Source organism: Entelurus aequoreus, linkage group LG01 (assembly GCF_033978785.1).
Source record: "Entelurus aequoreus isolate RoL-2023_Sb linkage group LG01, RoL_Eaeq_v1.1, whole genome shotgun sequence".
Taxonomy (NCBI): domain Eukaryota; kingdom Metazoa; phylum Chordata; class Actinopteri; order Syngnathiformes; family Syngnathidae; genus Entelurus; species Entelurus aequoreus.
In genome coordinates, this window is record NC_084731.1 from 229,994 (window position 1) to 256,247 (window position 26,254).

At 42.1% G+C, this 26,254-nt stretch overlaps 1 protein-coding gene across 1 annotated transcript in view; it reads right to left on the minus strand.

The window, feature by feature from the left end:
- Positions 1-22,611, minus strand: part of nalf1a (NALCN channel auxiliary factor 1a) — a 53,742-nt gene extending 31,131 nt beyond the window's left edge. Inside the window, exon 1 of the mRNA XM_062041226.1 lies at positions 21,078-22,611. Coding sequence (XP_061897210.1) covers positions 21,078-22,127 — 1,050 coding nt within the window. The 5' untranslated portion in view covers positions 22,128-22,611. The remainder of the gene's footprint in view (positions 1-21,077) is intronic.
- Positions 22,612-26,254: the final 3,643 nt, after the last annotated feature.

The window sequence follows — 26,254 nt, forward strand, 5'->3', positions numbered from 1 at the left end:
ATCACCTGACTTCCTGCCGCTCTTCTTCCTCCATCAAATCTTTACAACATCACCTGACTTCCTGCCGCTCTTCTTCCTCCATCAAATCTTTACAACATCACCTGACTTCCTGCCGCTCTTCTTCCTCCATCAAATCTTTACAACATCACCTGACTTCCTGCCGCTCTTCTTCCTCCATCAAATGTTTACAACATCACCTGACTTCCTGCCGCTCTTCTTCCTCCATCAAATGTTTACAACATCACCTGACTTCCTGCCGCTCTTCTTCCTCCATCAAATCTTTACAACATCACCTGACTTCCTGCCGCTCTTCTTCCTCCATCAAATCTTTACAACATCACCTGACTTCCTGCCGCTCTTCTTCCTCCATCAAATGTTTACAACATCACCTGACTTCCTGCCGCTCTTCTTCCTCCATCAAATCTTTACATCACCTGACTTCCTGCCGCTCTTCTTCCTCCATCAAATCTTTACAACATCACCTGACTTCCTGCCGCTCTTCTTCCTCCATCAAATCTTTACAACATCACCTGACTTCCTTCCGCTCTTCTTCCTCCATCAAATCTTTACAACATCACCTGACTTCCTGCCGCTCTTCTTCCTCCATCAAATCTTTACATCACCTGACTTCCTGCCGCTCTTCTTCCTCCATCAAATCTTTACAACATCACCTGACTTCCTGCTGCTCTTCTTCCTCCATCAAATCTTTACAACATCACCTGACTTCCTGCCACTCTTCTTCCTCCATCAAATCTTTACAACATCACCTGACTTCCTGCCGCTCTTCTTCCTCCATCAAATGTTTACAACATCACCTGACTTCCTGCCACTCTTCTTCCTCCATCAAATGTTTACAACATCACCTGACTTCCTGCCGCTCTTCTTCCTCCATCAAATGTTTACAACATCACCTGACTTCCTGCCGCTCTTCTTCCTCCATCAAATCTTTACAACATCACCTGACTTCCTGCCGCTCTTCTTCCTCCATCAAATCTTTACAACATCACCTGACCTCCTGCCGCTCTTCTTCCTCCATCAAATGTTTACAACATCACCTGACTTCCTGCCGCTCTTCTTCCTCCATCAAATGTTTACAACATCACCTGACTTCCTGCCGCTCTTCTTCCTCCATCAAATCTTTACAACATCACCTGACTTCCTGCCGCTCTTCTTCCTCCATCAAATGTTTACAACATCACCTGACTTCCTGCCGCTCTTCTTCCTCCATCAAATGTTTACAACATCACCTGACTTCCTGCCGCTCTTCTTCCTCCATCAAATCTTTACAACATCACCTGACTTCCTGCCGCTCTTCTTCCTCCATCAAATCTTTACAACATCACCTGACTTCCTGCCGCTCTTCTTCCTCCATCAAATCTTTACAACATCACCTGACCTCCTGCCGCTCTTCTTCCTCCATCAAATGTTTACAACATCACCTGACTTCCTGCCGCTCTTCTTCCTCCATCAAATGTTTACAACATCACCTGACTTCCTGCCGCTCTTCTTCCTCCATCAAATCTTTACAACATCACCTGACTTCCTGCCGCTCTTCTTCCTCCATCAAATCTTTACAACATCACCTGACTTCCTGCCGCTCTTCTTCCTCCATCAAATCTTTACAACATCACCTGACTTCCTGCCGCTCTTCTTCCTCCATCAAATCTTTACAACATCACCTGACTTCCTGCCACTCTTCTTCCTCCATCAAATCTTTACAACATCACCTGACTTCCTGCCGCTCTTCTTCCTCCATCAAATGTTTACAACATCACCTGACTTCCTGCCGCTCTTCTTCCTCCATCAAATCTTTACAACATCACCTGACTTCCTGCCGCTCTTCTTCCTCCATCAAATCTTTACAACATCACCTGACTTCCTGCCGCTCTTCTTCCTCCATCAAATGTTTACAACATCACCTGACTTCCTGCCGCTCTTCTTCCTCCATCAAATCTTTACAACATCACCTGACTTCCTGCCGCTCTTCTTCCTCCATCAAATCTTTACAACATCACCTGACTTCCTGCCGCTCTTCTTCCTCCATCAAATCTTTACAACATCACCTGACTTCCTGCCGCTCTTCTTCCTCCATCAAATGTTTACAACATCACCTGACTTCCTGCCGCTCTTCTTCCTCCATCAAATGTTTACAACATCACCTGACTTCCTGCCGCTCTTCTTCCTCCATCAAATCTTTACAACATCACCTGACTTCCTGCCGCTCTTCTTCCTCCATCAAATCTTTACAACATCACCTGACTTCCTGCCGCTCTTCTTCCTCCATCAAATGTTTACAACATCACCTGACTTCCTGCCGCTCTTCTTCCTCCATCAAATCTTTACATCACCTGACTTCCTGCCGCTCTTCTTCCTCCATCAAATCTTTACAACATCACCTGACTTCCTGCCGCTCTTCTTCCTCCATCAAATCTTTACAACATCACCTGACTTCCTTCCGCTCTTCTTCCTCCATCAAATCTTTACAACATCACCTGACTTCCTGCCGCTCTTCTTCCTCCATCAAATCTTTACATCACCTGACTTCCTGCCGCTCTTCTTCCTCCATCAAATCTTTACAACATCACCTGACTTCCTGCTGCTCTTCTTCCTCCATCAAATCTTTACAACATCACCTGACTTCCTGCCACTCTTCTTCCTCCATCAAATCTTTACAACATCACCTGACTTCCTGCCGCTCTTCTTCCTCCATCAAATGTTTACAACATCACCTGACTTCCTGCCACTCTTCTTCCTCCATCAAATGTTTACAACATCACCTGACTTCCTGCCGCTCTTCTTCCTCCATCAAATCTTTACAACATCACCTGACTTCCTGCCGCTCTTCTTCCTCCATCAAATCTTTACATCACCTGACTTCCTGCCGCTCTTCTTCCTCCATCAAATCTTTACAACATCACCTGACTTCCTGCTGCTCTTCTTCCTCCATCAAATCTTTACAACATCACCTGACTTCCTGCCACTCTTCTTCCTCCATCAAATGTTTACAACATCACCTGACTTCCTGCCGCTCTTCTTCCTCCATCAAATGTTTACAACATCACCTGACTTCCTGCCGCTCTTCTTCCTCCATCAAATCTTTACAACATCACCTGACTTCCTGCCGCTCTTCTTCCTCCATCAAATCTTTACATCACCTGACTTCCTGCCGCTCTTCTTCCTCCATCAAATCTTTACATCACCTGACTTCCTGCCGCTCTTCTTCCTCCATCAAATCTTTACAACATCACCTGACTTCCTGCTGCTCTTCTTCCTCCATCAAATCTTTACAACATCACCTGACTTCCTGCCACTCTTCTTCCTCCATCAAATCTTTACAACATCACCTGACTTCCTGCCGCTCTTCTTCCTCCATCAAATGTTTACAACATCACCTGACTTCCTGCCACTCTTCTTCCTCCATCAAATGTTTACAACATCACCTGACTTCCTGCCGCTCTTCTTCCTCCATCAAATGTTTACAACATCACCTGACTTCCTGCCGCTCTTCTTCCTCCATCAAATGTTTACAACATCACCTGACTTCCTGCCGCTCTTCTTCCTCCATCAAATCTTTACAACATCACCTGACTTCCTGCCGCTCTTCTTCCTCCATCAAATCTTTACATCACCTGACTTCCTGCCGCTCTTCTTCCTCCATCAAATCTTTACAACATCACCTGACTTCCTGCTGCTCTTCTTCCTCCATCAAATCTTTACAACATCACCTGACTTCCTGCCACTCTTCTTCCTCCATCAAATCTTTACAACATCACCTGACTTCCTGCCGCTCTTCTTCCTCCATCAAATGTTTACAACATCACCTGACTTCCTGCCGCTCTTCTTCCTCCATCAAATCTTTACAACATCACCTGACTTCCTGCCGCTCTTCTTCCTCCATCAAATCTTTACAACATCACCTGACTTCCTGCCGCTCTTCTTCCTCCATCAAATCTTTACAACATCACCTGACTTCCTGCCGCTCTTCTTCCTCCATCAAATGTTTACAACATCACCTGACTTCCTGCCGCTCTTCTTCCTCCATCAAATCTTTACATCACCTGACTTCCTGCCGCTCTTCTTCCTCCATCAAATCTTTACAACATCACCTGACTTCCTGCCGCTCTTCTTCCTCCATCAAATCTTTACAACATCACCTGACTTCCTGCCGCTCTTCTTCCTCCATCAAATCTTTACAACATCACCTGACTTCCTGCCGCTCTTCTTCCTCCATCAAATCTTTACATCACCTGACTTCCTGCCGCTCTTCTTCCTCCATCAAATCTTTACAACATCACCTGACTTCCTGCCACTCTTCTTCCTCCATCAAATCTTTACAACATCACCTGACTTCCTGCCACTCTTCTTCCTCCATCAAATCTTTACAACATCACCTGACTTCCTGCCGCTCTTCTTCCTCCATCAAATCTTTACAACATCACCTGACTTCCTGCCGCTCTTCTTCCTCCATCAAATGTTTACAACATCACCTGACTTCCTGCCGCTCTTCTTCCTCCATCAAATGTTTACAACATCACCTGACTTCCTGCCGCTCTTCTTCCTCCATCAAATCTTTACAACATCACCTGACTTCCTGCCGCTCTTCTTCCTCCATCAAATCTTTACATCACCTGACTTCCTGCCGCTCTTCTTCCTCCATCAAATCTTTACAACATCACCTGACTTCCTGCTGCTCTTCTTCCTCCATCAAATCTTTACAACATCACCTGACTTCCTGCCGCTCTTCTTCCTCCATCAAATGTTTACAACATCACCTGACTTCCTGCCGCTCTTCTTCCTCCATCAAATCTTTACAACATCACCTGACTTCCTGCCGCTCTTCTTCCTCCATCAAATCTTTACAACATCACCTGACTTCCTGCCACTCTTCTTCCTCCATCAAATCTTTACAACATCACCTGACTTCCTGCCGCTCTTCTTCCTCCATCAAATGTTTACAACATCACCTGACTTCCTGCCGCTCTTCTTCCTCCATCAAATCTTTACAACATCACCTGACTTCCTGCCACTCTTCTTCCTCCATCAAATGTTTACAACATCACCTGACTTCCTGCCGCTCTTCTTCCTCCATCAAATCTTTACAACATCACCTGACTTCCTGCCGCTCTTCTTCCTCCATCAAATCTTTACATCACCTGACTTCCTGCCGCTCTTCTTCCTCCATCAAATCTTTACAACATCACCTGACTTCCTGCTGCTCTTCTTCCTCCATCAAATCTTTACAACATCACCTGACTTCCTGCCACTCTTCTTCCTCCATCAAATCTTTACAACATCACCTGACTTCCTGCCGCTCTTCTTCCTCCATCAAATCTTTACAACATCACCTGACTTCCTGCCGCTCTTCTTCCTCCATCAAATGTTTACAACATCACCTGACTTCCTGCCGCTCTTCTTCCTCCATCAAATGTTTACAACATCACCTGACTTCCTGCCGCTCTTCTTCCTCCATCAAATGTTTACAACATCACCTGACTTCCTGCCGCTCTTCTTCCTCCATCAAATGTTTACAACATCACCTGACTTCCTGCCGCTCTTCTTCCTCCATCAAATCTTTACAACATCACCTGACTTCCTGCCGCTCTTCTTCCTCCATCAAATGTTTACAACATCACCTGACTTCCTGCCGCTCTTCTTCCTCCATCAAATCTTCCAGGTCTTAATTAGGAAGCTTTCTTTTTTCTGTGTACAAGAAGATGTTATTAAAAATAGACACAAGGTATTTCCTGCAGTCACACTTCATTAAATGCTTTGAACTTACACTCCAGGTGTGTCAGGAGTTTAGTCAACTTCTTTGTTGATGAGGAAGATGATGGTCGCTCTTCATCACCACTGCTTCCTGCCACAAAATATTAAAACAATATTGAAACAGAATATTAGCAATATAGTTTGTTGTTGCATGATTACTAGGATGGTACAGATAATGGTAGGGTTGCCAACTTCCTGACAAACAATACAAGGCACACCTTGTTGGCAGGGTCAGTGTTCCAGAAAAGATGCTGCTTCATAAAAAAATGCAATCTGATAGTTATCAACATAACTCAAGGACGGATTTGGATAACATATTCAGAGAATGTCCAAAAAAAAGTCCTGGAACAAGTGCTTTCATAGTTGTCATTATGACATTCATTCTGTCACCATACAGTATAGAACAGTGATTCTCAAACGGTGTTACGCCAAAGAATCACTTCATTAAATATTGCAATGTAACAGTTTTATTTTCCTGTATTCAAACACAGTGTTACTGTTTAAACAGTGTGTAACGTTACAATATACTTTAATGACTACTTAGGCCTACTGTATGTTCATGTTGGTCTTTATGGTGGTACATGGAGAGCCAAGTGTTTACTGAGGTGGTACTTGGTGAACCACAGGTATAGACTACCCAGGCCATCCATCCAACCATCTTCTTCAGCTTATCCGAAGTGGGGTCATGGGGGCAGCAGCCTAAGCCAGAGAAGCCCAGACTTCCCTCTCCCCAGCTACTTCGTCCAGCTCTTCCCGGGGGATCCTGAGACGTTCCCAGGCCAACTGGGAGACATAGTCTCTTTACCGTGTCCTGGGTTTCCCCTGTGGTCTCCTACCAGTCGGACACGCCCTAAACACCTTCCCAGGGAGGTGTTCAGGGGGAATTCTGACTAGATACCCGAACCAACTCATCGGGCTCCTCTCAATGTGGAGGAGCAGCGGTTTTATTCTGAGCTCCTCCCGAATGACGGAGCTTCTCACTCTTTAAGCGAGAGCCCAGCCACCCAAAGGATGAAACTCATTTTGGCTGCTTGGAACTGTGATCTTGTCCTTTCGGTCAAAACCCAAAGCTCATGACCGTAGATAGACCGGTAAAGTGAGAGCTTTGGCTTCTGGCCACATCACTGCACCGAGCCGCCTGTGGGTCTCAGGATCCCCTCTATCCTCACTCGTGAACAAGACCCTGAGGTACTTGAACTACTCCACTTGGGTCAGGGCAGATGGCACTCCACCCTTTTACGGGCGAGAACCATGGACTGGTTGATGGACTGCTGACTTTCATCCCAGTCACTTCACACTTAACTGCGAACCGATCCAGTGAGAGCTCAAGATTCTGGTCAGATGAAGCCAGCTGGACCACATCATCCGCAAAAAGCAGAGACCTAATCCTGCATCCACCAAATGCCCTCAACACCCTGACTGCGCCATAAAAGTTGTAAACAGAATCAGTGACAAAGGACAGCTTCGGCGGTGTCCAACCCTCACTGGAAACGGGTCCAACTTACTGCCGGCAATGTGGACCAAGCTCTGACACTGATCATACAGGGAGTGGACCAAGTTCTGACACTGATCATACAGGGAGTGGACCAAGCTCTGACACTGATCATACAGGGAGTGGACCAAGTTCTGACACTGATCATACAGGGAGTGGACCAAGTTCTGACACTGATCATACAGGGAGTGGACCAAGTTCTGACACTGATCATACAGGGAGTGGACCAAGTTCTGACACTGATCATACAGGGAGTGGACCAAGCTCTGACATTGATCATACAGGGAGTGGACCAAGCTCTGACACTGATCATACAGGGAGTGGACCAAGTTCTGACACTGATCATACAGGGAGTGGACCAAGTTCTGACACTGATCATACAGGGAGTGGACCAAGCTCTGACACTGATCATACAGGGAGTGGACCAAGCTCTGACACTGATCATACAGGGAGTGGACCAAGTTCTGACACTGATCATACAGGGAGTGGACCAAGCTCTGACACTGATCATACAGGGAGTGGACCAAGCTCTGACACTGATCATACAGGGAGTGGACCAAGTTCTGACACTGATCATACAGGGAGCATGGAACATGTGGGATAGTCTTCCAAGCATTTCTTCCACCGATACACAACAACCACAACCAGCCATGCATTTTAGGTTCATCAAGGTTTATACCGTCTTTGTTTTGGTTTGTTTCCTTGAATGTAAAATAATGCTAAAAATATCCACAATATAGCAACCTTTTTTTTACCGTAATTGCTATGGTTATTTTGTTCGAGGAAACCTTTAGTGTTGTTGCGCATGCAAGTGCATGTAGGTAGCGTTGGGTAGCAAATTTTTACGGGTAGCACATTTTCCTAAAACACCGGTCAAACTTATCTTCACCTCTATTAGCATGGTAATTGGTTTGGCCTTTTTTGCTGAAACAATGCTATTTGACTCAAACTTAGAGTTAAATAAATACATATTTTGAAATAATATATGGGAAACAAATTGCTCAACAACCTAAGTTTAATGCACAATTAAAACATATCCAAATGAAGTACATATTACTCTTAAAGAAAAGAACATTCTTTAGCAGCAGCATGATCACACAATCACCGTAGGCAATAGAAAAAAGGTGGCAGCAAACAACCCAGTGCACTTTGTAGACATAGTTCATCTTTTCCAGACACATATTTTACTAATCCAAAGAGGTTCATTAGGTCTTGAAAAAATGATGCATCTTGTTATTCTGTGTGTTTATTTCCATACCTGACGGTTTGGGCTACAACTGTTGCCTTCCTCAGAGGTTGTGACGTGTTCATACCTTCTCTGTGAGCCCCCTCACATATGGAAGTATGACCATGGCCCTGTTTTATTTTGTCATTACTTTTTCTTTTCTTTTTCCTCTTGATGATGTTTTGTTTTGCTTGTTGCCGCCCTGTGTCTAAGTTGTAATGTCCTCCTTTCTGTCTTCTTCCTGGGTGTTGAGACTGGTGCGGTCAAAAAGTGTTCTCATGACTGAGAGTTTGTGATTCATGGGGTGTGCCGATGACCAAAGGAGGTATTGATCTGTGTGTGGTGGTCTTCGATATATTACATTTTTATACTGCCATCCTCCAAATGCTTTTATGTCCAGGTCCAGAAAGTTCATCGTTCAGTCCTTTTCTTCTTCGTGGGTGGATTGTATATTGTTTGTTTCATCCAGTGTGTTGAGGTGGTCTGTGAGTTCCTGTGTATGTCCTATTTTTATTATTTCTAAGACGTCATCCACATACCTTTTCTATTAGGAGAGGCCACAGTGTGCTGGTGCTGTTTGGAGGGCCTGGGCTTCCAGATATTCCATGAAGAAGCCACTCATTATGGCCTCCGTAGCAAACCCCTCCTTCTGCCTGTAGATGGTACCCTGGTACTGGAAGTAGGTTGAAGTGGAGACAAATCCTAACAGCCTTGTGATTATTTAAATCAGCTGACCAGACAGGTCACAACAACCTCACGTGACAATCTCTGAGGAAGGCAACAGGTGTAGCCCAAACCGTCAGGTAAGGAAATCAAAACACACATATTTTACTTTTCCCAATCGAATTTGTATTTCTGCAGCCTTTTCGTTTTGTTCCTCGTAGGAGAATGCTTATTAAGGTTGTTACATGTATGTGTAGCATCAGTCCCTTTTGTGTTCTTGTCGGTTTTGTTTACGGTATGTTGGTCACACAAGCCATAGCTTCAACCAATGAGATGATGTTATAATGGTTACGTGTGAGGGTGCTGTCAGCTAATTGGTCCCAGAGCAGGTACCGTAAAATGCAATATAAAAGCGTCTTGTCATGCAATCATTCCATTGACATTTCAAAGACGGTTTTGATCGGCACGAGAATACGGGACAAACTGCGTCCCTTTACAGATTGATTATTGACCGATACTTATGTTACTAAATACAAGACGATTGCGTTTTTCAAGGGACGGTTGGCAACCCTAGTTGATGGTGGCAATGCTTTCATTCATTCAACTACAAAAAGCTAGCTTCCTAAAGCTAACAAAAGGTTAGCGCCTCCACACCCAAAACTATGCGTTGAACATTATCAAAATAAACAAATACAACTTACGGGAATCCAGGCAGGTCCGACTTGTGTTGTTGTCGCTTCTGTTTGTCTTGGAGCTTCCACCATTTAGCCAGCTTCATACTTGTGTTTAGCAGCCCAGTAAGGTATGCTGGCCTATCGCCAATGTCGTGCTGGTCCAAATATGACATTCATCGTTGTAATGGTTTCCATAATTATTTTTATATATATTCACTTTGTAGTTGTTTGGGTCAAAGGAGCAGGCAGCAGCAATCTCACTGGAATACTTTCCAAAGTTCGCCTCGTTCTTGTATCTTTTACAAATGTACAATTTTTGCAAAGGTCCAAATGTAAAATAAACAGCAAGTCTCCTTGGACGCCAATAATTTGGTGGAGTTTTCTATTTTAATCACACAAAAAGTTAGCTTTGTGCTGTGTTGGGGGTGGGGATGTCATGGTATGAACATTTCTCATCACGGCTATTGTGACCAAAACGATTTAAGTTCAAGTTCAAGTAGCAATGATTGTCACACACACACTAAGTGTGGCGAAATTATTCTCTGCATTTGACCCATCACCCTTGGTCACACGGCCTGGTTAGTGCCGTGCATGGCAGCTCCCGCCATCAGTGTGTGAATGTGTGTGTGAATGGGTGAATGTGGAAGATAGTGTCAAAGCGCTTTGAGTTCCTTAAAAAAGGTAGAAAAGCGTTATACAAGTACGACCCATTTACCATTTACCATTTACCATCACCCCCTGGGAGGTGAGGGGAGCAGTGGGCAGCAGCGGTGGCCGCGCCCGGGAATCATTTTTGGTGATTTAACCACCAATTCCAAGCCTTGATGCTGAGTGCCAAGCAGGGAGGTAATGGCTCCCATTTTTATAGTCTTTGGTATGACTCGGCCGGGTTTTGAACTCACAACCTACCCATCTCAGGGCAGACACTCTAACCACTAGGTCACGGTTATCATTATTATCGCGGTATTTTAAAAAAGATGCTTACATTTTTTTTTTAAATATTTATACTGAAATCTTTTAACCAAGTTTTATTAAAAAAAAGAAACAAACACAAACAACACATTAAAATGATTTCCTTGGGAGAAACATTATGGTAGAACACTATTTCATGCACCTCAAGTAGAAATTGAATGTGCATACGAAAACAACACAAGCTTTATAAACAAGTAATATGGCAGAAACAAATTATAACATAAATAACTAAAATAAATGTGAAAATTGTGCAAGATAGCACTTAATGGACATAAGAGAATCAAAACTAAGAAACAATGTAAGAATTTTGAAAGATGGCACCTGATGGCCTAAAGTTGTAATTGCACTTTTTGTCCTTATAGATAAAAATAGTGTTTATGTATGAGATCTAGTCTTATACATAGGGCTGCCAATTATGGCCAAAGTAATAATTAACATTACTTTTTATCAAAATTGAAATCATGATTACTGATTGTTAGGTAGAGCAGTGATGGGGTGTGAACGTAATACCATCATGTCATTTGTAATGTCTAATAAAAAGGCTAAAAATAAACATTATCCTTACATCTAAAGACAAGTATTATTTATTTTTAAATTCATTAATAATATCAACGTATCAGCTATTTGTCATTTCATGATGTCTTCATCTCTATTTTTACATTTTGATAGAGGGAGGTATTTTTTTATATTTTGTTTAAGTGATATATATTAATATGTACATGCAGATGATGTATCGAAACAGATCCATTAAGAGTTTGAGCAGAAATATGTTGTATAGGAATTAACTATACACAATAAAACATGCTATGTCACACAAATGTGTTTTAAAGTAATACCTGTGTGACATTAAAAAAACACAAGTAATTAAAAAAAAACATTGGTGTTTACTTTTTGATGTCAATATAAAACACAAAACAGTTTGGCTAATGAAAATGAAGTCTAATAAACAAACTTTGTTCTTCTCCAACGCCTCCTAGTGTTTCAGTACAACAGCCTGCGTTCAGTTCGAAGAGATATCCAAACATTATAGCCAGTATTTATGTTATTTGAACACTGATAAAGTTAGCGGTTAAATAAAGGACGAGTGAGCATCCCAGTAAACAAACTACAGACTTTATAAACAAGTTGTGACAACGTTCCCGAAACATCGCCTGATGCATGTTTCCTCACGTCCTTAACTTTCAGCCACAGCTGATGGACGCTGTATTGAGAAAATGAAAGCAACATCAAGTAGTTTTCTCCTCCACTGTATACTTTTAGTGTGGGGACAAGTGTCTCCAATATTGTCCACACCTGTCTCCATCTAAACACAACAGTGTACTCTCAAACACACGCCGAGAAGCGAGGGAAAATGACGTTAAACCAGTCTTTCTCAAACAGTGGGGGGGCACGGTGCAATGTCAGGGGGGGCGCGTAACCTCGAGGAACATGCTTTTTTTTGCTGTACCAGAATATGATGAGCATATGTCGCACTTTGCTTCACTGTAACCACGGTGGGGGACGAGATAAAACTGGTGTGTTTCCTTTATTTTTGATAAGCTCACAATGCTATGCAGAGGTATTGTCATAAGAAATGTATCGACAAAATATACTATTTTTAGTCATGGTGGAGAGTGTGTTGGGGGGATTGAATTATTTTCTTCTTCCTAGGGGGGCGTAACAGAAAATACTTGAGAAGCACTGCGTTAAACCAATCGCTTAGCTCTGTTTTTGCAGTACCACCATGACATGTTATGTAGTCGACAAAGTGTTCTAAATGTAGAGGAAAATCATGATAGGTCCCTTTAATATATCTGAAATACACACGCAGAAAGCGAGCTACGAAATGTGCAAATATTAAGGACAGTGGCGGCTTTTAAGGAAAAGGGAAACTGCACTTTTTTGGGAATTGTACCTATCGTTCACAATCATTATGAGAGACAAGAGGACAAAAGGTTTTTTTTTTTTTGCTTTCTAACATGTAAAAATTGGCTCGTTCTAGGTGGCTAGCAATGCAGCTAATGGAAGAAATCAATTCTACCTCTAAATCACTTTAAAATGCATCCAAAAACCATCAAAAATATTTAATCTATTTTCTGTAACCTGTATAATAACCAAGCTGTAGCAACATTGTTATTGTAAGAGTGAACACCGTGGAACTCTCTTTCTAGCGTAGTAGCACATCGGCGTGCTACATTATTAGCCTTGAAAGCTAACTACTGTTGTGTTTAGATGGAGACAGGTGTGGACAATATTGGAGACACTTGTCCCCACACTAAAAGTATACAGTGGAGGAGAAAACTACTTGATGTTGCTTTCATTTTCTCAATACAGCGTCCATCAGCTGTGGCTGAAAGTTAAGGACGTGAGGTTCCATTCTAGAGGCTAACTTTTCCTGTGATAAAATGGCAACCAAGGTAATCAAAAAGGTTAACCAACGAACGAGATTTCTCTACAGAATTTCCTCTCTGGTCAACAAAAGCACCTTGAGGATTCTGGCGGGAACTCTCGTTCAACCCTTTTTCAATTACGCATGCACCTCCTGGTACCCTAGCACCTCCAAAACCCTCAAATCTAAACTCCAAACATCTCAGAACAAGCTAGTCAGGTTACTTCTAGACCTCCACCCCAGATCCCACCTCACTCCTACCCACTTCTCTAAAGTGGGCTGGCTCAAGGTGGAGGACAGAGTTAAACAACTTGCACTGAGCCTAGTCCATAAAATCCGCTACACCTCCCTGGTACCAAAGTACATGTCAAACTACTTCCTTAACGTAAATGACCGCCATAACCACAACACCAGGGGGTGCTCCACTAACCACGTTAAACCCAGATTCCGAACGAACAAAGGTCTTAACTCATTCTCTTTCTATGCCACATCAATGTGGAATGCGCTCCCAACAGGTGTAAAAGAAAGGGCATCTCTATCCTCCTTCAAAACCGCAATAAAAGTTCACCTCCAGGCAGCTACAACCCTAAACTAACACCCTCCCCGGATTGCTAATAATCAAATGTAAACAATCAAATGCAGATACTTTTTCTTTTTCTTATGCCTTCTGATCTCTCTCTCTCTCTCTCTCTCTCTCTCTCTCTCTCTCTCTCTCTCCTCTCTCTCTCTCTCTCTCTCTCTCTCTCTCTCTCTCTCTCTCTCTCTCTCTCTCTCTCTCTCTCTCTCTCTCCTCTCTCTCTCTCTCTCTCTCTCTCTCTCTCTCTCTCTCTCTCTTCTCTCTCTCTCTCTCTCTCTCTCTCTCTCTCTATGTCCACTACATGATGTCCATATCCTACCCCCCCCTCCCTTGATTGTAAATAATGTAAATAATTCAATGTGATTATCTTGTGTGATGACTGTATTATGATGATAGTATAATATGATAGTATATATCTGTATCATGAATCAATTTAAGTGGACCCCGACTTAAACAAGTTGAAAAACTTATTGGGGTGTTACCATTTAGTGGTCAATTGTACGGAATATGTACTTCACTGTGCAACCTACTAATAAAAGTCTCAATCAATCAATCAATGATAAGCTAGCGTCTACAACAACACGAAATGTGTTTGAGTTTGTAATACACAACTCTGTGATAGGACACCAATCTGTACTGACTGAAAAACATGAACAATCATATTACAGTATTTGTAAAGTATTATTTCATGTTTTGTTTGTACACAGCTGAGCTAGCCAGACAGCGAGTGTACTGTAGTTGCATGACGTGCTGTGTGTATCCTGATCGATATTAAAGTGACTGTTGTTCGTTCCGGTCCAGCTGGCCGGGGACGTTTCCTGTTGATTTTGGGTAAGCAATCCATTTATGTCGAAATAGCTTGGCTCCAAGTTTTATATTTATAGCGTCAAAATCTCTTTCATCCGCCACTCCCGGCTTCCGTCTGCACCAACGTCTCACTCTTCTTTCGCGCTCGCTTCTATAAGCTGCAGTATATTTAGCTACAGAAGTATAAGTTTGTAAATCCTCATTTGTCCAAAAACACTCCCTTGTGTTGTCTGTCACCAAGTGTGCCATGGGTAGAAAACACACTTGTGTTAGATTCCAGAAGTAGGGACACACATGTTGCCAAAATTCAGACTTGCGCTGCTATGGAAACAGAAATGTTATCATCTTTAAAATGGTTAAAAAAAAAGACGTGTGTTCTTGTCTCTCATAATGATTGTGAACAATAGCACTGTTGGCGTTAACACACTTTTTGTGTCTTTTTACGCATTGAAATCAGAAAGGACGCACATTTTTACCGACTCGGCCTTCTCTGGGTCAAAACTCCGGTTTGCTTGTTTTTTTTAGCGATTATCGCTTGTCTGCGAGTGTGTTTTGTTGTGTGTATATTTGCCGGGTCACATTTCTGTCCCTGTTTTTTTGCGCTTTTATTGGTCCACTTCAAAGTAATGAACTTTTCGGTACAATTACTTCAATTTTGATTCGCCGAAAGATTAATCAATCACAAATACTGCATTTACAGTATTGGGACTCTCGCGTGTTATTGTTTTGGTCATGGCGAGCAATAAAGCCAAGAAGCTTCAGGAGACACTTTTCAGCAAATGGCCGACTTGTGAAGATGGAAAGATGTTGCATGTATGTCAGAGCTGGGCAAATATGGGGCCACATTGAGAGAAAAATGTGTCTGGGGGTCTAATGTGTATAAATGATATATACACATTTAGCTATACAGTATGTGTGTATAAATGATATATACACATTTAGATGTACAGTATGTGTGTATAAATGATATATACACTTTTAGATGTACAGTATGTGTGTATAAATGATATATACACATTTAGATGTACAGTATGTGTGTATAAATGATATATACACATTCAGATGTACAGTATGTGTGTATAAATGATATATACACATTTAGATGTACAGTATGTGTGTATAAATGATATATACACATTTAGATGTACAGTATGTGTGTATAAATGATATATACACATTTAGATGCACAGAATGTGTGTATAAATGATATATACACATTCAGATGTACAGTATGTGTGTATAAATGATATATACACATTCAGATGTACAGTATGTGTGTATAAATGATATATACACATTTAGATGTACAGTATGTGTGTATAAATGATATATACACTTTTAGATGTACAGTATGTGTGTATAAATGATATATACACATTTAGCTGTACAGTATGTGTGTATAAATGATATATACACATTTAGATGTACAGTATGTGTGTATAAATGATATATACACTTTTAGATGTACAGTATGTGTGTATAAATGATATATACACATTTAGCTGTACAGTATGTGTGTATAAATGATATATACACATTCAGATGTACAGTATGTGTGTATAAATGATATATACACATTTAGATGTACAGTATGTGTGTATAAATGATATATACACATTTAATTGTACAGTATGTGTGTATACATGATATATACACATTCAGATGTACAGTATGTGTGTATAAATGATATATACACATTTAGATGTACAGTATGTGTGTATAAATGATATATACACATTCAGATGTACAGTATGTGTGTATAAATGATATATACACATTTAGATGTACAGTATGTGTGTATAAATGATATATACACATTTAGATGTACAGTATGTGTGTATAAATGATATATACACATTTAATTGTACAGTATATGTGTATAAATGATATATACACATTTAGATGTACAGTATGTGTGTATAAATGATATATACACATTTAATTGTACAGTATATGTGTATAAATAATATATACACATTCAGATGTACAGTATGTGTGTATAAATGATATATACACATTTAGATGTACAGTATGTGTGTATAAATGATATATACACATGTAGCTGTACAGTATGTGTGTATAAATGATATATACACATTTAGATGTACAGTATGTGTGTATAAATGATATATACACATTTAATTGTACAGTATATGTGTATAAATGATATATACACATTCAGATGTACAGTATGTGTGTTTGCTCCCTTTTTTCCAGGAACACTAATACCAAAAGTCATAATTTCCCATAGAGTTCTAAAAAAGTTATGACAGACCACCGGAACATTTTTTACAGTTTTTAACTGAATGAGACACCCAAAAGTACATGAAAATAAAGAAAGTGGGATTTACAATATTAACTATGAACAATAAAAAACTGAATATTAACAACATAGACCAGCTCCTCCATAGTTGTGCATCTTTTACAATCAAGCAAAACACAACAAAATGTAACAAACAGCAAAATATGAATGCAAAGTGTAATAAACACCTACAATATGATATATTATATCTTTTATGCAGAACTTTGTTGTAAAAATGTGCTTCCACATCTGTTCCTGACACGTGTTTGGGGTAAACAAGCCCCGCCCACTCTGCTTTGTTCCTGGTCTGAGCTGCTGTGACCTAGATTACCCTAATAACTCCTAGAACACCCGGAAGTGCAGATTTCAAGCATTGAAATACTTTCTATAGTTTTGATGTTAAAGGTCTAAAAAAATGATGTAGAATGTCCGGGGGGCCGGATTGAAAATCTTAATGGGCCGCATGTGGCCTGCGGGCCCTAATGTGCCCAAGTCTGACCTGTCATGTGTTATTTCACCTCGGAAATCTAATTGCTGGAATAAACAAACCTTTGCACAAAATTATAATTTTTGGGGTTTCAACTGTTGGATGGTGTACACACGCACAAAGGCATGTAACTGACTGTTGGATGGTGTACACACGCACAAAGGCATGTAACTGACTGTTGGATGGTGTACACACGCACAAAGGCATGTAACTGACTGTTGGATGGTGTACACACGCACTAAGGCATGTAACTGACTGTTGGATGGTGTACACACGCACAAAGGCATGTAACTGACTGTTGGATGGTGTACACACGCACAAAGGCATGTAACTGACTGTTGGATGGTGTACACACGCACTAAGGCATGTAACTGACTGTTGGATGGTGTAGACACGCACTAAGGCATGTAACTGACTGTTGGATGGTGTACACACGCACAAAGGCATGTAACTGACTGTCCAGAGTTGTGTTCCCCTGCAGCAGGCCTACAACCTCCAACCAGCCCAGAGTTCTAGTGCTCAACATTAAAGGCCTACTGAAACCCACTACTACCGACCACGCAGTCTGATAGTTTATATATCAATGATGAAATCTTAACATTATAACACATGCCAATACGGCCGGGTTAACTTATAAAGTGACATTTTAAATTTGCCGCTAAACTTCCGGTTCGAAACGCCTCTGAGGATGACGTATGCGTGTGACGCAGCCCGGCGAACACGGGTATGCCTTCCACATTGAAGCCGATACGAAAAAGCTCTGTTTTCATTTCATAATTCCACAGTATTCTGGACATCTGTGTTCGTGAATCTGTTTCAATCATGTTCATTGCATTATGGAGAAGGAAGCCAAGCAAGCAAAGAAGAAAGTTGTCGGTGCGAAATGGAAGTATTTTTCGAACGTAGTCAGCCACAACAGTACACAGCCGGCGCTTCTTTGTTTACATTCCCGAAAGATGCAGTCAAGATGGAAGAACTCGGATAACAGAGACTCTAACCAGGAGGACTTTTGATTTGGATACACAGACGCCTGTAGAGAAGTGGGACAACACAGACTCTTACCAGGATTACTTTGATTTGGATGACAAAGACGCAGACGTGCTACTGTGAGTATGCAGCTTTGGCTTTTTTTTGCGTATGTACGTAACTTTTTTAAAATATATAAGCTTTATGAACCTTGGGTTAGGTGAACGGTCTTTTGGGCTGAGTGATTGTGTGTGTTGATCATGTGTTTGAATTGTATTGGCGTGTTCTATGGAGCTAGGAGCTAGCAGAGGAGCTAGGAGCTAGCATAACACGTACCGTACCGTACGTGCGCGTCACGTACGTAACTTTTTAAAAATATATAAGCTTTATGAACCTTGGGTTAGGTGAACGGTCTTTTGGGCTGAGTGATTGTGTGTGTTGATCAGGTGTTTGAATTGTATTGGCGTGTTCTATGGAGCTAGGAGCTAGCAGAGGAGCTAGGAGCTAGCATAACAAACACGCAGGTGTTATTATGCAGGATTAATTTGTGGCATATTAAATATAAGCCTGGTTGTGTTGTGGCTAATAGAGTATATATATGTCTTGTGTTTATTTACTGTTGTAGTCATTCCCAGCTGAATATCAGGTACCGTGAGTATGCAACCTTGGCTGCTAAACATTCGATAACTTGACCGTATGTGCGCGTCACGTACGTAACTTTTTAAAAATATATAAGCTTTATGAACCTTGGGTTAGGTAAACGGTCTTTTGGGCTGAGTGATTGTGTGTGTTGATCGGGTGTTTGAATTGTATTGGCGTGTTCTATGGAGCTAGGAGCTAGCAGAGGAGCTAGGAGCTAGCATAACAAACACGCAGGTGTCTTTATGCAGGATTAATTTGTGGCATATTAAATATAAGCCTGGTTGTGTTGTGGCTAATAGAGTATATATATGTCTTGTGTTTATTTACTGTTGTAGTCATTCCCAGCTGAATATCAGGTCACCCCCGGCTCTCACAGCATCTTCCCTATCTGAATAGCTTCAACTCCCCACTAGTCCTTCACTTGCACTTTACTCATCCACAAATCTTTCATCCTCGCTCAAATTAATGGGGAAATTGTCGCTTTCTCGGTCCGAATCTCTCTCACTTCATGCGGCCATCATTGTAAACAATAGGGAACTTTGCGTATATGTTCAACTGACTACGTCACGCTACTTCCGGTAGGGGCAAGCCTTTTTTTTATCAGATACCAAAAGTTGCAATCTTTATCGTCGTTGTTCTATACTAAATCCTTTCAGCAAAAATATGGCAATATCGCGAAATGATCAAGTATGACACATAGAATAGATCTGCTATCCCCGTTTAAATAAAAAAAATTCATTTCAGTAGGCCTTTAAATGCTTCATGGTAATCAAACTGAGCTGACGTAGTGACTTTTAGTGTGTCTGGCTATGATGAGCCTTTCTCACATTGGCAGTTAAACCACCACCTCCTTCTCCGCATGGAGTACATTGGCAGTTAAACCACCACCTCCTTCTCCGCATGGAGTGGCCAAGCCGTGATGAACACCTGGCGACGGCACACATGTCATTGTTTCAACACGCCAGACTATTCAAACTCATTTTGAGAAGTGAAGTGCTGTTATGTCAAAGGAGAGAGCACGCTAAGGACACAGAGGTCTTATGGTAGAGGGGCCTCCGTGTGCACATGAATGTAGGGCAGGCCTAGGGAATTATTTTGACTCGGGGGGCCAAATTTAGAGAAAAAAATGTGTCTGGGGGCCGGTATATCTATTTTTAGTAACACTAATACAAAACCTCACAATAATGTCTGATTGAAAGCTAAAAACGTTAAGACAGATCACTTAAAAAACGGAATGGAATTTTAAATTTTTTTCACTGAATGAGACACTCAGAATGTACATGGTAATAAAGAATGTTACAATATTAACTATGAAGGATAAAACAGTGAATATTGACAACATATGAACGTCACACCCCCTCTCCATCCACATATTTTACAATCAAGCCAAACACAACAAAAATGCAACAAACACAGTGAAATATGAACATGAAGGGTAAACAAAGCCACCTACAATCTGATATATGTGATATATCACTAAGCTTTACTACTTTGTTGTGAAAAACCTCCTTCCACGTCTGTCCCTGACACCCACATTTCACACTCTGTGGAAACACTCCCCACCCACACTGCTTGGTACCTCGTCTGAGTTGCTGTGACTTACATGACCATAGTAACTCATTACATGACCATAGTAACTAATTAGATGAGCATAGTAACTCAATACATGACCATAGTAGCTCATTAGATGAGCATAGCAACTAATTAGATGACATAGTAACTAATTAGATGACATAGTAACTAATTAGATGAGCATAGTAACTAATTAGGTTACCATAGTAACTAATTAGATGATCATAGTAACTAGTATATGATGCAGATTCCAAGCATGTAAAGACTTAGTATAGTTGAAGGTCATTATAAAAGATGAGTGCACATCATAATGGCAGCTACACTTTACATCTTAAACATCTAAAACTATTATTTGGGAATGTCCGGCAGGTTAGATTGAAATGCTTAACGGGCCACATGTGGCCCCCGGGCCTTCATTTACCCAGGTCCGACATAGGGCCTCCGGGAAGCCCCATGAATAAAGATGAGACCTTATCTACTTGATTGTGTCCTCCGTCTCCATGGCGACAGCAGGAGGAGGACCACTAACCCGGTCCAGAAGAACGTATGGCCACCATCACCTACCTTGCACTGGCTCATGCAGCTCCGCACCGAATACAAGGCCGGCTCGTACTTCCAAGTGAGGAGCTCGAAGTCGTCGTACTTCTCCTGGGCGTGCAGGTCTAGGCTCTGGTAGGCCTGCACGCACAGACTGCAGCGGCTCGTGTCGCGGTCGGCCAGCACGTCCAGGCTGCAGTTGAGGTGGTCTGGACTGCTGGAGCCGAAGAACAAGTCCAGCAGCGAGTAGGAGTTACAAAAGGAGAGGTACAAGTGGCTCATGTTGACCTCGTTGTGGGACAGCAGCCTGCACAGGTGGTCGGCGTCGGCCAAAGTCAAGCAGGTGTCCTTCTGGCAACACAAATGTTGGCTGGAGTTTCCGACAAAAATGTCGTCTGCGAGGCTGCGGCGTGCGGAGCGTGTCTGCGGGGAGAGGCTGGACTTATCGCGGCTGCGGGCCAGCTTGGCCTCGGCGCAGAACCACAGGTGATGGGAGAGAAGCACGGTGAGGAAGAGGAGGGAGGCCAAGGACAGTCGCCATCTCTGCGCCCTCTCACAGTCGCTGAAAGACTTCTGCTTGTCGCGGAGAGCTTCTAGCCAGTCGCCGTCATCTTTCTGCTTGTCGCGGAGAGTTTCTAGCCAGTCGCCGTCATCTTTCTGCTTGTCGCGGAGAGTTTCTAGCCAGTCGCCGTCATCTTTCTGCTTGTCGCGGAGAGTTTCTAGCCAGTCGCCGTCATCTTTCTGCTTGTCGCGGAGAGTTTCTAGCCAGTCGCCGTCATCTTTCTGCTTGTCGCGGAGAGTTTCTAGCCAGTCGCCGTCATCTTTCTGCTTGTCGCGGAGAGTTTCTAGCCAGTCGCCGTCATCTTTCTGCCGACTGAAAGGCTTCTGGTTGTCGCGTAGAGCTTCTAGCCAGTCGCCGTCATGTTGCTGCCGACTGAAAGGCTTCTGGTTGTCGCGTAGAGCTTCTAGCCAGTCGCCGTCATGTTGCTGCCGACTGAAAGGCTTCTGGTTGTCGCGTAGAGCTTCTAGCCAGTCGCCGTCATCTTGCTGCCGACACGTCCCAGCACCGCTGCTCATATTTCGGGACCCCACCGTGGCTCCTGTGCCGCAGCACTCATGGACTTGGACTCCGCTTGGCTGCTGACTGCTCCCGGCCTGCCTTAATGTCCGCCCGGATGACAAGGCTGGGAAGGCGGGCCCGCTTTAATGTCCGCCCGGATGAAAAGGCTGGGAAGGCCGGGCCGCATCCTCCATGGCCGCTGCCTCCTACCTCCTGCCTCCTTCCTCCTGCCGCCCCGCTTCTCTCCTCGGCGCGGCCTCGCAAGCGCTTCTTAGCCAAACGCTCACCGACGCCTCGGTCGCCTATGGTCGCTGTCCCCTTCCGACATGGTGAAGCTGTTGGCGAAAGGAGCCGCTCTTTGCTTCTTCAAGCCCTCACTGAGCCTCTTCATCCCGCCGTCAAGTGTCCGCCATGTTGGCCAGGCTACAGTGCGTGTTTGCACAAATGCGTCAGACTGGACACGACAAGGACTGCTGTTTCCTGTTCTACTCTACAAAACAAAAGTGTCTCATTGCTCTCCGACTGTGGCATTTAACTGCTCCCAACGATGACTCAATACAAAATAGGCACGACCACTTAGTTGACGTCATCTACGTTGGGTTTATTCCAAATGAAAACACGATTATAAAACAGGGGGAATGTTCAGTATGTTAAATAAAAGAAAAATAGCTTACAACCCAAGTGCAGTCCAGGCACCGTTATCAAACCATTGCATATTACAATTAAAATGCGGTATAATGATTAAACAATATATAGTAGCCGCTTTATACTGAAAAATATCTAACTCTTCACATCCGGTTTGATGTTACACACATTTACCACGTGACGAAGAAAATATCTCCTGCGTTGACGTGACTGCGCGTGCGCTGCATCCTCACCTCTGCTTTAGCCAAGTCAAGTCAGACAGAATTTACTCACATTTATTCTTATAAAGAAACAATAGTCAGACAGAATTTACTCACATGTATTCTTATAAAGAAACAATAGTCAGACAGAATTTACTCACATTTATTCTTATAAAGAAACAATAGTCAGACAGAATTTACTCACATTTATTCTTATAAAGAAACAATAGTCAGACAGAATTTACACACATTTATTCTTATAAAGAAACAATAGTCAGACAGAATTTACTCACATTTATTCTTATAAAGAAACAATAGTCAGACAGAATTTACTCACATTTATTCTTATAAAGAAACAATAGTCAGACAGAATTTACTCACATTTGTTCTTATAAAGAAACAATAGTCAGACAGAATTTACTCACATTTATTCTTATAAAGAAACAATAGTCAGACAGAATTTACTCACATTTATTCTTATAAAGAAACAATAGTCAGACAGAATTTACTCACATTTATTCTTATAAAGAAACAATAGTCAGACATAATTTACTCACATTTATTCTTATAAAGAAACAATAGTCAGACAGAATTTACTCACATTTGTTCTTATAAAGGGAAACCCAGACTTCCCTCTCCCCAGCCACTTGGTCCAGCTCTTCCCGGGGGATCCCCAGGCGTTCCCAGGCCAGGCGGGAGACATAGTCTTCCCAACGTGTCCTGGGTCTTCCCCGTGGCCTCCTACCGGTCGGACGTGCCCTAAACACCTCATATTCCGTACAATTGACCACTAAATGGTAGCACCCCAATAAGTTTTTCAACTTGTTTAAGTCGGGGTCCACTTAAATTGATGAAAACAATAGCGGAAACAGTTCAAGGACCATTCAAGCAAATGTTTCATTCAACATTCTTCAGCATCTTCCTGGCAGAGTTGCATGTTCTAAAAATGCAATAAATTAATTATTAGTTGGGCTGTCAAATGATTACTCTTTTTTTAATCAGATTAATCACGTTTTGGAATTTGGATTAATCATGATTAAGCTTGTGTAACCGAGTTAAAATACACCTTTGTTATTTATTATATTTTGTTTGTGAATTTTATTTTTAAATAGTCCTCTTTTCTGCTGCCTGTGAGAGGACACTTTGATGTCTTTTTGTCCCTCCTGAGCCCCTGTAGTCCTCCAGGCCTGTGTTGCCCTTCCATTCTTCCCCTCACACAAAACTTCTACATGGCTGAAGACGTAAGCCAAAGAAATTGTCTGATTGGGTTGGAAGGAAAAGAAATCAAGTGGAAAAAGTCTGGTCATTGGCGGTCACACTTGCATAATCAAAATGTGCTTCAGAAAAGAGCCCAATATTTGTACACAAAAGGAGCTCATCCAGGGGTAAACGTTTTACTTCAATCCAGGTCAATTATTTGCACAATACTTTGGAAAAGTTCTTTCAGGGTGTATTTTGGAGGGAAATGGGTCAGTCGGAGTCTCCTCACTCATTTTGTACAAATCTATGCCCACTGACCCCACAGCGCTTCAATAATCACATTGTTGACAGCTGTAATTATTGGAGATTATTCTTGCTGGGGTCGCGGGGGCAGCAGCCTAGGCAGAGAAGTCCAGACTTTCCTCTCCCCAGCCACTTGGTCCAGCTCCTCCCGGGGGATCCTGAGGCGTTCCCAGGCCAGCCGGGAGACATAGTCTTCCCAACGTGTCCTGGGTCTTCCCCGTGGCCTCCTACCGGTCGGACGTGCCCTAAACACCTCCCTGGGGAGGCGTTCGGGTGGCATCCTGACCAGATGCCAGAACCACCTCATCTGGCTCCTCTCCATGTGGAGGAGCAGCAGATTTACTTTGAGCTCCTCCCGGATGGCAGAGCTTCTCACCCTATCTCTAAGGGAGAGGAAACTCATTTGGGCCGCTTGTACCCGTGATCTTGTCCTTTCGGTCATAACCCAAAGCTCATGACCATAGGTGAGGATGGGAACGTAGATCGACCGATAAATTGAGAGCTTTGCCTTCCGGTTCAGCTCCTTCTTCCCCACAACGGATCGATACAGCGTCCGCATTACTGAAGACGCCGCAGCGATCCGCCTGTCCATCTCACCATCCACAAACTATTTTCTTCAAGTTAATACTTTTGGCACATTTTTTCCACTTTTTGTTCAACTCACGCAGTTTGTTGTTTCTCCCACGTAGGAAGCGTAGTTCACACTCTTCAACGACAGGTGGTGCTGATGAGTCAATTTAAGGCTGCCATCAGTAAGAAATAACATGAGAAGAAGAAAAAGGAGAAGAAGTAACAAAGTACTGTATGCTAAATTTAGCTCATCAAACTTGGACAAAATATGCTAAATAAACAGCTTATGGTTATTATTATTTTGGTTGTTGAAAGCAATACACTAAAAGTTGCATTTTAATGAAGTGAGAATTACAACTTTGCAGCAGTCATTGCTTAACACCACCTTTAATAACGTATGAATTATCAACAAGTTGTTTATAAACTATATTTGTGCTTTAGTGATGTCATTAGACTGCAAGAAAGGACTTCAGGTTCAGTTTAAAAAATATATAAATTAACTTTATGACATGGTTTTTATCATTATCTGACATGAAATATTGTGGAAGTGTTTCTCTGCAAGAATGACGTTTTCTTGTCTTTTCTTTAAACTTGTTGTGTCAGCATTCAGCATACATATTTAAACTGCAGAGGTAGGCTGTGGAGGCTTCATGTTTGTTACGACATGTATTCATGTTTTAGACATGTATACATGTTTTAGACATGTATACATGCATTTGCATTCATTACATTAAGAAAAAGAAGTAACCAAGGTGAATCCAAAATCTTCTTTGTTTGATATAACTTTAACGTTTGGTGTTTCCCATTTAAGTATTATCTGGATATTATTTGTATTTATATTGTTTTTCTGTCATTTTGTCTGCCTTAAGGAATCATGTATTTACCGTATTTTTCGGACTATAAAGCGCACTTAAAATGCTTTCATTTTCTCTAAACTCGACAGTGCGCCTTATAATCCGGTGCGACTAAATGTACGGCATAATTCTGGTTGTTCTTACTGACCTTGAAGCTTTTTTATTTGCTACATGGTGAAATAATAACTGTGACCAGTAGATGGCAGTCATACATAAGAGATACGTGTAGACTGCTATATGACGCCAGCAAACTTTAAATGTTCCATTGAGAATATAGAACATTCACACGGCGCTCAAAACTCTGTCAAAATGTTTTTAGTACGACTTCGGTAAGCTATGAATCCGCACTGCTTTATGGATTGTCGGAACATT